The sequence below is a fragment of the Macaca fascicularis genome, chromosome 11 (genome assembly GCF_037993035.2).
Source record: "Macaca fascicularis isolate 582-1 chromosome 11, T2T-MFA8v1.1".
NCBI lineage: Eukaryota > Metazoa > Chordata > Mammalia > Primates > Cercopithecidae > Macaca > Macaca fascicularis.
Genome location: NC_088385.1, coordinates 97987070 through 98001396, shown reverse-complemented (window position 1 = coordinate 98001396; position 14327 = coordinate 97987070). Strand labels below are relative to the sequence as shown.

Here is a 14327-nt window from a genome sequence, read left to right as displayed (position 1 = left end):
GTCTTATGAGAAAAGTGTCCAGAACACACTGGGAGACAAAAAGAGTGGGAGGAACAATACTACCTAAGGCAAGACTAAAAGCAAAGTACAGGAATCAAAACTGAGAGTTTCTTGGAGAGACAGAGGAGGCAAAATGTATGTATTCAAATCCCAGCACTGTGACTTGTTGGGTTTTTATAGTCTTGAGCAAGGCATTCAATATTTTTGTGCCTTAGTTTTCTCATCTAAAAAAACATGGGATAATAAATAATAGAACTTACCTTACAGAGATGCTGTCAGCATTAAATGAATACGTGTAGTTACTGGCCCATAGTAAACATAGTGTTAGTTACGAAAATTCTAATATTGATAAAGGAGTTCATGCACTGTTTTCTCTCTTAACATTTTTAGTGTACAATACACTATTATTAACTATGAATACTATGGTATAGCAGACCTCTAGTACTTATTCATCCTATATAACTGAAATTTTATACCCCTTGAACAACTCCCCATTTCCTGAGGCTCTGGTAATGACCATTTTACTCTTTGCTTCTTTGAGTTTTTAGCTGTTCTTCAATAAGTAATATGAAAAGTTGCCCTTTCATCCAATGCCTTCTATATGCCAGACACTCGAATTGTTTTATCTACATTAACTTTTGGAAGAGTCATAACACTATGTACTGGACACTGATCACTCATTTTTAAAAATAAGAAAACTAAAACTCCAACATACTATAAAATGTGTCCAGTATCATAGAGGTGGTATGTGGAATGCAACATAGACCAATAAATGTTGTCAGTGTCATTAATGAATATATTATATTCTTTCTGTGTAGTTAAATTTCTGTGTAGTAGAACACTCTGCAAGTAGAAAAAGGAAGAGACATAATGAGAAGGAAATGTAAATATCCAGCATAAAGCACCCAAAATAGGAAAATTAAATATCCCTAGAACATTACTTATGTTTAAGTGATTTCAGATCCTTCAAAAGTTGACCAACCTGGTATCAATACCTGTACTCTGGATCTCTCAGCTGAGCCAGTAACCACAGAGAAGCAGAATGCCCAATCCTTTCAGAAGCTTGAGTCAAGTAATGCTTCACTAATGTCAATTTAGAAACATAAAAAAAACTAAGACTTTTAAAGAAAATTTTTGTCTCTAAAGTACTCTGAGGATAAATAATGAAGTTAAAAACTCAAACTCACATTTTAATTTCAAAGAAGAAGCACAGATTCATCAAATTAAATAGTTTAGAAATATTTAGAATAGTAAAAATAAAAATACCATATTTTTACTACTAAAACAAATTTCTAAAACTAACATTCTAAAACCATGTAATGTAGCCTTGAGTTAGGTGTAGAAAAACTTAGAATTAAATTATAACTACTGTGAATATGTAAAAATTACCCTAAGCAATCGTTGCTTAATTATCAAGGTGATAAATATATAGAAGAATCAAATGTCTTAACTCTTAAAATTTTTATGACGAGTATAAAATATTAATTTACAATGATTGGAGAAATTAGCACATATTAAATATTTTACAGCTCCCGCTTAAATATTTTTTCCTGGCTTTCCATTCTTAAAATGGAAATGACTTTTGTATTTAATGATAGTAATAAGACCTTAATAGGTACATTATTAGTTCATGATTACAAACCACAAATGGACCTTTCAACTAGGGTGATCAAATCTCCTGGTGCGTCTGGGTGTGAGGAGTTCCCAAAGCAAGTGTCTTTGAATGTTATAAACAGGAAAGTCTCAGGTAAACCAAGACAAATTGATCATTGAGCAATTTCAGGACATTTCTTCCACCACTTTTCTCTTCTAGTTTATGTCATAGAGATTTCACTTTCTCCATTCATCTCACATCTTACAACCCTTATTTACCTCATCCCTAGACTCCTCAAGCCTGTCAGATAACTTAACTTCCTACTTCACAAAGAAAATGCAATTTCTTAGTCAGCAGATCCTTGGTCTTCCTGTTTCCAGACAAATAATCTACCTACATCTATATCCATCTATATCAATGTGCTCTTCTATCTCCCTCTCCTTCTAGCACAACAAAGACACTCTGTCCTTCCACAGGTGGGATGAAAATCCTTCCATGTTCTTTGAGTTCTATTTCCTATTGTCCTTTCATGATCCTTTTTATATTCAACTTCACCTCCTCTGGATCTTTTTCTCCAAATATCTTCCACATTAATCACCCCCTTCATCATACAAACCACAAGCATATTTTATTATAGTTATCACTATGTCTCATCCCTTGCTCTTCACAAACCTCTCTGCATTTTCTACATTTGTGGCAACTTTTCCCTTACTTCCAACTTCTCCCTTAATGGACTGTAATCTGCCTTTCAGCTCCCTCACTTTGCATATCTTGTAACTCTCTGATAACCACTGCAATAACTAATCCAAGAACATTTTTCAGTCCTTAATTTACCTGACATCTCAGGAGGCTTAGGTTGTTGATTATTTCCTTTCCCTTAAAACCCTTTTGTCTAAAACCATCTTTTGTCTACACTATGATTCACTTCCACTTTTTCCAGTTGCCCTGCTTCAGTCTTCCATTACACCTTCCAGCAGACTTAACTCTTACCATGCAAACTGCATCGTATGATACCTCTGTCCATCCTCATGGGAAGAAATAAAAGCTGTAGCACAGCCTACAAGGCCCCTGCATGTTATGTCCCATACATTTCAATGTTCTCTGAGTTTTCACCATAGGGACTATCTTTCAGTCCCTCCAAAGTGAAGGCACATGCTGCTTCCTTTGCCTGGCATACTATTCCTTCCTACCTGCATAGTCAATTATTCCTCTTCTGCTGATCTCAGCTCAGCTTTCACTTCAGAGTTGCCTTCCATGATTTCCAGACTAGGTCAAATCCCCCTATGTTATGTTCAGATGACACTTCATGACATTTGTCACATTCATAATTTTACTTGTGTGATTAACATTCATTTCACATAGCAGATCATAAAACACAACTGGGTCTCTTTGTGCTCAGCACTGTTTCACCAGCTAGCATGGTGCCATTTACATAGAAAGGATTCAATGATATGTATTGAGCAACTGAATATTAATAATTATTATCTTTTATTTTTCTTGAAGCAGGTGTTTTTTCAGTGAGATGTTTCACTATTAAACCAAAGACTTAATGAAAATATTACATGTGATATTTTAACTTTATGAAAAGCACAATAATAATGTTTAAATTTTGAATATAGAATTTCTAATAAATAGAAAAGTACTCAGTAATTTTAAATTATTTTTAAAATGTTACATTGAATATACTAATTGTTCAGACTATTTGTTTTTTTTTTTTTTTTTTGAGACGGAGTCTCGCTCTGTCGCCCAGGCTGGAGTGCAGTGGCTGGATCTCAGCTCACCGCAAGCTCTGCCTCCCGGGTTCACGCCATTCTCCTGCCTCAGCCTCCCGAGTAGCTGGGACTACAGGCGCCCGCCACCTCGCCTGGCTAGTTTTTTGTATCTTTTAGTAGAGACGGGGTTTCACCATGTTAGCCAGGATGGTCTCGATCTCCTGACCTCGTGATCCACCCGTCTCGGCCTCCGAAAGTGCTGGGATCACAGGCGTGAGCCACCGTACCTGGCCTGTTGAGACAATTTTAATTGGTATGTTTGACTTGAATATTCTATTTACAGAAAACATTATGAGAAAATATAAAATCTCCTTGGTTAGTGGGAGAGTCTAATCTTGTTTATCAAACATTCCACATTATTTCTTAGAAATTGATTTGGTACTTACAAATAATTTCATTTTCCTTTATCTTTTAGACTTTCCAACCTGTCTTCTGTGTACTTGTATAAGTACCACCGTGTACTGTGATGACCATGAACTTGATGCTATTCCTCCGCTGCCCAAGAACACCGCTTATTTCTATTCCCGCTTTAACAGAATTAAAAAGATCAACAAAAATGACTTTGCAAGCCTAAGTATGGATGACAGCAGTAACAGCGGTTTTCACTGCTTTACAGAATTCCCTAAAATTTTTACATTGTCAAATGTTGGCTGAGAATGCAGCTTGAATGCCAAAGCCTGGTTCATGAATCAATAGTTTTTTGTTATTTAAAAATTTGACAATTTGCTTTAATAATTATAAGAAAAAACAACAAACAAGCAATAGTCATCTCAAAACCACATAGGTGATGTTTTCAAATGAGCAATTTAAACTAAATATGCATGATAAACAATTATATTTTACATGCTGGAATGTTTTCTCATGTTCTTATGAGTAAAATGTCATGGTCATATTTATGAGGAGTTGGCTTTTTAAAAATAAACTTCCACTAAAGCATAGTTGCTTTATGATGGATGAATTCTGGCTTTATAGTTGTTGCCAACTTAAAAGAATTTTGGTATGTGTCATAAAATGTTTTAATCATTTGAAGATTTCTTTCTAATGCCTGTATCTTTGACTGTTAGAAAACACAACACTCTTTATCACTGAGGGAAACATTTTAAATGATAAAATCCAGACAAACTTTATGAAGATTATGGAGAGAAGACCAGTTATTTTAAATGTGGTATACCAATTTCTTTGCTAAAGTTATACTCCTAAGTACATAAATATGAATAGTATTTGGGGAAATAATTTTTATAAAAAGAAAGATAATCATTTCATTAACTGTGCATTGCTAAATTCATATTTATATTTGCAAAATAAAGGAAAATTACATTCATATTTTTGTGTGAGCAAAACAAGAATATTTAACTACTTCCTTTATTTTTTTCTTCTAGGTGATTTAAGAAGGATTGATCTGACATCAAATGTAATATCTGAGATTGATGAAGATGCATTCCGAAAACTGCCTCAACTTCGAGAGCTTGTCCTGCGTGACAACAAAATAAGGCAACTCCCAGAATTGCCAACCACTTTGACATTTATTGATATTAGCAACAATAGACTTGGAAGGAAAGGGATAAAGCAAGAAGCATTTAAAGTAAGTTTTAAGTTTGATGTGCGGATTTTTATCTTCCAATTTTATTTGCTGTCATTGACTAGCCTTTTTATTCGTATGGGGAAATTGATTGATTGATTGATTGATTGAGATATGGTCTCACTCTGTCACTCAGGCTTGAGTGCAGTGGTGCGATCACAGCCCACTGCAGCTTCAACCTCCCTGGCCTCAGATGATCCTCCTACCTCAGCCTCCCCAGTAGCTGGGACTACAAGACAAGTGTCACCATGCCTGGCTAAATTTTGTATATTTTTGTAGAGACATGGTTTCGCCATATTTCCCAGGCTGGTCTCAAACTCCTGGGCTCCAGTGATCCTCCCGCTTTGATCTCCCAAAGTACTGGGATTATAGGTGTGAGCCACTATGCTCAACTTCTATAAGGGGATTTAATTTAGTGAGACTTTTAACTTTCAAAATAAACTTATCAACTGCATCTATCGTGCTTTTGAGAAATACTATGTTCCAGTACATTGTGAGGGTGATCAAGCACCAAGAACAGAAAGCAGGGCTAGAATAAGAAGTTGGTGGCTACCCGAAGCACTGTCTACAGTCTACAGGAGCACCTGGAAGTGACGCAAGCCAGAGAATCTGTATCGATCAGACCCTCCACTCAGAAAGACTACCTGGCTAAAAGGATAGCTACTTGGCAGGAAATGGGCAATATCTTGAAGACAGCAGGCTACTAAATGACCTTATAAAGAGGATGGATTCAGTTAACCTTAGAGATTTTGTTTTCTAAGTGAAGCAAGCAGGTTTGGAGCTACAGGACTTGCTTGGAAAAACAGCATAGGGTCTGAGAACAGCAACGAACTGGCTTTCTTGCCCCCTCTTAGGGCATTCAAGCAGCTCCTCCCAGTGCACATTGAACACATAATTTTAAAATACTCTTTAGAGAGACACCACATTATTCTCAGGAATGGCACAGGGAATAGTGTGGCCTCATGACCACTGAGTGGTGGTGAATACTCTGTCTCTCTACTAGGCCTCCTATGATACCATCAATGGTAGCTACGGGAGTTAGGGCATCTCACTACAGCCAGGCAAGGGTCATAGTTTAGTCTGCCCACTCTGCCTCTGTTGGCACAGGTGGTGATCAGTCACAGTTTATTCTAGGGTGTTTGGCTACAGTAGAACAGCTATTGTCTAAATGTTTTCTGTCTTGCTAGGCTGCCCCTTTCCTGGTACTTGGGCTACCAGGCCATTGCTAGGGAGGAACTATTTGTTCCCATGCCTATAAAATAAAGGAAATGCTTGTTATGTCTCATCAAAATCCTCAAAATCCCACTGCACAATGTCTTTCATAAGAGGAAGCAGCCTTGCTTAAATTGAGAAAATTAGACTGAACAAAACATGGTTCTTCCTAGAGACTGAGAAACACATTGTATTTTCATAAAGAAATATTTGCTTGCAGCCAATTTTTCCAAAACTCATTTGAATTGTCTAATAACTCAGAAAACTAAGCTGCCTCAACTTTACAAAACAAGACCTGAACTGGAACACATTATTTTACAAATATTTGCATGGAGAGGGAATGGGAAACACAACTGTGGCACCTCGAGTTTTTATTGAGTTCCCACATTTGGAATGTTTACAGGACATGTATGACCTCCATCATCTGTACCTCACTGATAACAACTTGGACCACATCCCTCTGCCACTGCCAGAAAATCTACGAGCCCTTCACCTCCAGGTAGGAGTCTACCAGTAAGGTGTGTCCAAGAGCTTCAGAGAAAGCAAAGCCAAGAAGGACGTCAGGACACAAGAATTTGTCTGTAATGGCATGTTGACACACTGTGACAACTTTTCTTCTTTTTCTCTTTTCTCATTTATTCTCTCTCTTTATCTGAATATAAAGCTATCTTTATACATTCAACACTCTATTCTAATTGAATTCTGATAACTTTACTCTTTTACTTATTTTCTGAAGCAAAATACACCCTTTTGGTACACAAATCTCTTTAGGAAAAAAACGAAAAACAAAAAACAAACAAACAAAAAACACTGAAAGTTTCACCTGTTGAAGAAAATGTAAAGATTAGAAGTGGAAAAGTAAAGGGAGAAATAAAAATCTAAGTTGATGTTTAGTTGTCAGAGAAAAAAAAATCAATTTTAGCCTGTGATTTTAGGTTTTATGTATTGAATTAAATTCAATCCGAAGGCATTCCTATGTGCTGAGAGATGGCAAGCTCCATCTCTCTGGATAAAGAAAGTGCAGCATTTTTGTTTGTTTGTTTTGTTTTGTTTAAATAAAAAACATATTTGAAAGTTTTGGTGATTTTAAATCCCATTAAGCTACATGTTATCTTTGAAGTATTCAGTTTGATTAGTTTAATGAATGAATAATATTTTATTTTCACCTATGTGATTAAAAAATTTTTCAATCATAATGAATATTTTTGGTTGTTAAACAAATATAAATTATTTCTTATTTCAGTTGTAAATTTTAGCCTGTAGTTATAATCAACATTCTCTAACAAATTGATCTGTTTTGTGGAATAAATAGAGAAAACACCCATTTCATGCTCAAAGCAACAAGGAAACAAAGAAACAACGTCATAGTTTAGCATTATATTTTATGGCAGAAATGTACAAAAAGCGATTTTGCTATGTAAGAGCAGGACATGAATTCCTGTAGTTCCCCTTGTGGATTTTGTGAATATTTACCTTTGTGCCTTTTCTTTTTTCCTATTAATATAAACATTTTCATATTTTCAGTGTCTACATATGTATAAATATATATCTCTATATATACATATATGTATATACACACTATGTATATATGTGTGTATATACATACATGTATGTGTCTTGGATATCTGTCTCTTTTGTGGGTTTGTCTGATTTGTTTACTTGCCTATTGTATATGTATTTTCTAGCCATTTGGCTTGATTTCTGGATGGCTCTCTCTTTTTTTCTGGGGGTGAATTTCTATACATATAAAGATTTCTTTCCTTGTTTATGACTGAAGGAAAGATTTCCAAGGGAGTACTTAAAGAGATTTTGGAATGTGTTTTCCAATTATGAATTAAATTTTATTACTATTATCTGAGATGATACTGATCCTACCAAGAAAGAAGTCTTTGATGTTATATTTAAACATAATTTGTTTGTATATATAACATGAGGGAATTTTTTAAAGTAACTGCTTTTGCATTCCCATTCTAAGCTTTGAAAGTCAGTAAGTGCAACTTAAAAATATTTTCTCCATCACTGTCACCTCACAACATCCAATATACATATATCTGTTTTTCGCTTACATTGTCTTCAATTTCTATATTTTTTAATACGTAAATAAATCCCCTTTTTTATTCATTTGAAAAATATTTGCGTATAGCAATTAAAACTGAAGGCTCTGGCAAAAGCGTATGCCCTGGGCTGAAATTCTAGACCCAAAACTATCTGAAACTCCCTGAATTTCTGTTTTCTCATGTGGATTAAAAGGTGATCTACTATACAGGATGGCTGGGAGGATGAATAAAACAATGTTTATAAAGCATTTAATATAGCTACTGATATATGATAAATACTTAAATATAAGTCACAGTTATTAACAACACATATCTATCACACATCAAAGGGAAGAGCAGAGATAATAGGCACAAAATATGCATTATTCCTCACTGACACTTTATAATGATAAGAGGGTTAATATATCAGGGTCAATACATAGATGATTATAAACATGAGGCAAAAACTGTCAGAAATGAAAGGAGAAATAGGCAGTTCAATAGTAATGAAATATTCCAACTTCTTGTTTTCATTTTTAAATTTACTTTTTTTTTTTTTTTTTTACAGAAAGGGTCTTGCTCTGTCACCCAGGCTAGAATGCAGTAGTATGATCATAGCTTACCACAGCCTCAAACACCTGGGCTCAAGCAATTGTCCTACCCCAGTCTCCTGAGTAGCTAGAACTTTAGGGTGTGAACCATTATGCCTGGCTACTTTTTAAATTTTTTATAGAGACCAGGTCTCACTATATTGCCCAGGCTGGTCTTGAACTCCTGGCCTCAAGTGATCCTCCTGAATCAGCCTCCCAAAGTGCTGGTATTACTGGCATGAGCCACTGCACCTGGCCCCGCTTCAATAGTGGATAGAACAACTATCTATAAGATCACTAAGTAAATAGAAAACTTGGACAACACTGAAAACCAATTTGGTGTAACAGTCATCAACAGAACATTCCACCCAACAATTTCAAAATACACATTTTTCTCAAGTGCACAAAGAACATTTCCCAGGTAGACCACATACTAGACCACAAATCAAGTATTAGTAAATTGAAAATAATTAAAATTATACAAAGTATGTTTTCTGATTCCAATGAAATTGCATTCAAAATCAACAAAAAATAAAATTTAAGAAATTCACAAATATGTGGATATGCAATGAAATTTTTCTTAATCACCAATGGGCCAAAATAGAGATCTCAAGAAAGTTAAAAAAAAAAAAAAATCAGAGATAAATAAAAACAAAAATAAAACATATTGAAATGTATGGATGGAGCTAAAGCAGCACTTAATGGGAAATTTCAGCTGTAAACACATATATTCAAAAAGAAGATCTCAAATCTATAACCTAGCCTTTCACCTTAAGATAATAGAAAAAGTAGAGGAAACTAACCCAAAGTGAGCAGGATAGAAATAATAAAATTTAAAGCAGAATAAGTAAAATATATAATAGAAAAATAATAGAGAAACAAAACTAAAATTTGGTTTTCTAAAAGATCAACAAATTGACGTATTTTTAGCTGAAGTGACCTAGGAAAAAAGTCACAAATTACTAAAATCAGGAATAAGAAAGGGGACATTACTACCAACCTTATAGGAATAAGAAGGATCATAAGGGATTACTATGAACAAATGTAAACCAACAAATTAAATGAACAAATTTCTAGAAAAATGCAAGCTATTGAAATTGACTAAAGAATGGATAATCTGCATAGAGTTATAATAAGCAAATATATTAACTTAGCAATTTAATATCTTCCAAAAAAGACAACCCACTCCCACATGGATTTACTGGTTGACTTTATCAAACATTTAAAAAAGAATTAATAACAATCTTTCACAAACTATTTCAAATAACAACAAAAAAAAGAGAACATTTCCTTCCTAACCCATTCTGTGAAGCCAATGTTACCCAATAACAATACTCGACAAATAGATCACCAGAAAAGGAAACTACAGGCCAATACCCTTTATAAATATTGATGCGAATAGCCTCAACAAAACACAACAAACTGAATTCAACAACATATAGAAAAGATTACACATCACGACCAAGTGAGATTGCAGAAATATAAGAATAGTTTAACATTTAAAAAGCAACCAATGTAATATATTAATAGAATAAAGGGTTAAAAAACATATGATTCTTTCAAGAGATGTCAAAAAAGCATTTGACAAAATCCAACACCATTTTATTATAATATTACTAGAAATATAAAACTAGGAATAGAAGGAACTTCTTCAATCCAATAAAGAACATCTATAAATAACTCAGGCTAACATCATCTTCAATGCAGAAAGACTGAACGCTTTCTTCCTAAGAACGGAAACAAGACTAAAATTGTTTGTCTCACCACTTATATTCAGTATTGAGCCTGGCAGTTACAGCTAGGACTATTAGGAAAAATAAATACATAAAATATAATAAATAAATAAATGGTTTCCAAATTGGAAATGAAGTCATTTTTCTATTTTCAGATGACATGATCTTGCATACGAAAAATCTTAAGGAATCCACTAAAAACTAGTTGAACTAATAAATGAGTTCAGCAATGTGGCAGGTTACAAAATCAATATACAAATATCAATTGTATACAGGATATCTATTTGAACTAATAAAAAAGTTCAGCAATGTTACAGGGTATAAAATCAATATAAAATATCAATTATGTTTCAATACACTAACAATGAACAAAAACACAGTGGGATACCAACTCATACTCACTTATTTGGCTAAAATAAAAGATATAATTAGAAGCGTTGCTTGAGATGCAGACAAAATCGTAACCCTCATCCATTATTGGTGGAAGTGTAAAATGGTGTACCTACTTTGGAAAACAGTCTGACAGTTCCTCAAAATATTAGAACACTAGGCCGGGCGCGGTGGCTCAAGCCTGTAATCCCAGCACTTTGGGAGGCCGAGGCGGGCGGATCACAAGGTCAGGAGATCGAGACCACAGTGAAACCCCGTCTCTACTAAAAATACAAAAAATTAGCCGGGCGCGGTGGCGGGCGCCTGTAGTCCCAGCTACTCAGGAGGCTGAGGCAGGAGAATGGCGGGAACCCGGGAGGCTGAGCTTGCAGTGAGCCGAGATCGCGCCACTGCACTCCAGCCTGGGCAACAGCCTGAGACTCCGTCTCAAAAAAAAAAAAAAATATTAGAACATGAAGTTACTATATGACTCAGCAATTCAATGTCTAAGTATATACCCAAGAGAACTGAAAGCATATATACATACAAAATTTGTACACAAATGTTAACAGAAGCATATTCATAAGAGGCATAATTTGCATTTGGAAATAATTCAAATTTCCATTAATTGATGAATAAACAAAAATGTGGTATATCAATACAATGAAATACTATTGGACAATAAAAAAGAATGAAATACCAATACATCCTACAACATGTATGAATTTTGAAAACAATACTAAGTGAAAGAACTCAGTACCAATATATATACATATAATTCCACTTATGTGAAATGTCCAGATAGGAAAATCTATAGAAAAAGAAAACAGATTAGCAGTTGCCAGGGTGGGAGGAGGGGAATGTGTGGTTTTCTTTTGGAAGTGTTGAAAATGCTTTAAAATTAGACAGATGGTTGCAAAGTTCTGTTAATACACTACAAACACTGCACTGTACCATTTAAGTGGGTGAATTTTATGGTATGTGAGATACAGTAAATAAACCTAGGTTTAAAAATCCAGTCCAGGGTCCTGCTTACCTTCTGGATATTTGCTCCCTCCTTCCTTCCCCTCCTTTCAGCCACATTGACTTGAATGTTGAATGCTGAGGGAGGAGCATTCCATGCTAATTCCTCAGGGCTCTAAACCTGATGTTATCTTTGCCTAGAATGTTCTTTCCTTTTTTTTTTTTTTTTTTCCCCACACCTTTTTCTTCTTGTCAATCCAATCTCAGTTCAATTGTTACCTCTAACGATAACGATAACTTTTCAGTCATCCTATTTTCTTCACAATACTCATCATTTTTGGAAATAACTTTTCTTTTAGTAGTTTTCTCACCTCAATTTGTATTTCTCTTACTCCTTAAAGATATAAACTCCTTAAAGATAGGAGCATGTCTATTTCCTAATTTATCCCCATTGCTTAGAAAGTGCTTGGCATATACATTAAGTAATTTTGATTGTGGAAAAGAACAAAAGAATAAAAACAAGGGTGAAGCACAATGGACTGTGCTATCAATCAATAAGGATGTGTTGTATCTTGTCATAATTTATTTTCATCTTTTTTAGAATAACAACATTCTGGAGATGCACGAAGATACGTTCTGCAATGTTAAAAATTTGACTTATATTCGTAAGGCACTAGAGGACATTCGATTGGATGGAAACCCTATTAATCTCAGCAAAACTCCTCAAGCATACATGTGTCTGCCTCGTCTGCCTGTTGGGAGCCTTGTCTAATTTCAGATAATGGTTGGCATTAAGATGCCTACTATAAATAAACCATTCTTACTGCTCTCTTCCAAAACAAAACTCAGCATGATACTTTGAGATTGTGTTCTGAGAGATGATATGAGTACATAAAATACAATTTAAAATGCTATAATATAATGAAAATGTAGTAATTTAAGAAAACACCAGAGGAGTTAGGAATAAACCTATAAGATTTACAAAAAGAGCAAAACTAAGTGATAGAAAATATTTCACACATGTTCTTATAGATTGTGTATCACTTGCAAGTTTTAGGAGTTCATATCCTATATAATTTCAAATTAAGCACATAATAAAGTAAAATTTTGAAATGAACACTTTAGGTATTTTTGCCAACATGTAGGTGTTTTTAATTAAACTTTTCTCTTCCTTTTTTTTCCACTAAGGCATGTTTATTCCCCTAATCCACTAAAGAGCATGAAGAATAAAAGTATTAGAAAATTATAATGGCCTTGTGAAATAATCATTATAATCACACCATGCAAATAATCATATTCAACAATAATACACATAACCTCCAGTTGCTGAAATATAACCTTTCATCATCTTAAAAGAGCTGACAACTCATTTTAGATCTTTGATAAACCGGTTAGTTATGTAGTGTATTTCTGTGCCTATAAGAAAAATAAAATATAGAAAATGGAAAATATAGAAGATGATATGATAATCATACTAGGGAAGAAGTTAAGTAATACTTTCTAAGGAGAGTTCATCTTTCTAAAATGTATAATCATAATACAGGAACATACATGGTTCAAAACTGAAAGACAATGAAAGAGTATCCAATGAAAGGTAAGTTTCCTTCCAGCTGCAACACCTCCAGGTCTGCTCCCCAGAAATAATGTTTTCTTGATAATTTTATAAAGATTTCCACAAGAAACAAAAACTTGCATATAAGTAACTTTTTCTTTTTTACACAAATACATATGTGCACATGCTACATGTGCATTTCACCAGAATGTGTGTATTATACATAAAATACACATTTTTAAGTACAGAAAATAAACACTATTCTGAACTTTGCTTGTTATTTTAAAATTATTGCTGGATGATCATTCCATATCAGCACATATAGCTGTGCTGATTCTGGAAACCACATATCAGTCCATCACATGGATGCACATTTTTTTCATTTACACCAAACTGCAAAGAATACCCTTGCTTGAACATGAATAAGTTTGTGTACATGTGAGAGTACATGTACTGATAAAATCATGAAAGTAGAATTCTGGGTCAAAGATTATTATTTTAAATTTTAATAAATATTACTAAATTGACCTTCAAAGACAGTGTAACCACTTACACTTTCACCAACAGTGTGGGAAAGTACATAATTCTCTAGAACTTCACTAAGATGGTTTAGTAGCAAATCTTTTCATCACTTCATAGTCTATTTCTGAATTAACATATTAAAAAATGAGACAATTAATTGGCAATATACTTCCTCCAGCATTGAAAAACACTAAATATATTTTTCAACTGTATCTTTCAATCAAATATATTTCTGTCTAAATTATTTGAATTTTTCCCCATTGCTCTACACCATTCCTTGTATGTTGCTAAATATAGATACTACAGTTAAATCAAAAATTTTCAAAATGTAATGACTAGAGAGCATTGCTCTAATATCTTCCACTTTAGGTGCATTAACGTTCCTCTGGTTCAGTTAAAAAGTAT

The 14327-nt window shown here is 34.1% G+C and overlaps 1 protein-coding gene across 1 annotated transcript in view; it reads left to right on the top strand.

Moving 5' to 3' along the window:
- EPYC (epiphycan) overlaps window positions 1-12972 on the top strand; it is a 49892-nt gene extending 36920 nt beyond the window's left edge. The window contains exons 4-7 of the mRNA XM_015431903.4: window positions 3782-3940; window positions 4746-4948; window positions 6561-6656; window positions 12450-12972. Of these exons, the coding sequence (XP_015287389.2) occupies window positions 3782-3940; window positions 4746-4948; window positions 6561-6656; window positions 12450-12620 (629 nt within the window). The 3' untranslated portion in view covers window positions 12621-12972. The remainder of the gene's footprint in view (window positions 1-3781; window positions 3941-4745; window positions 4949-6560; window positions 6657-12449) is intronic.
- The last annotated feature ends 1355 nt before the right edge of the window (window positions 12973-14327 follow it).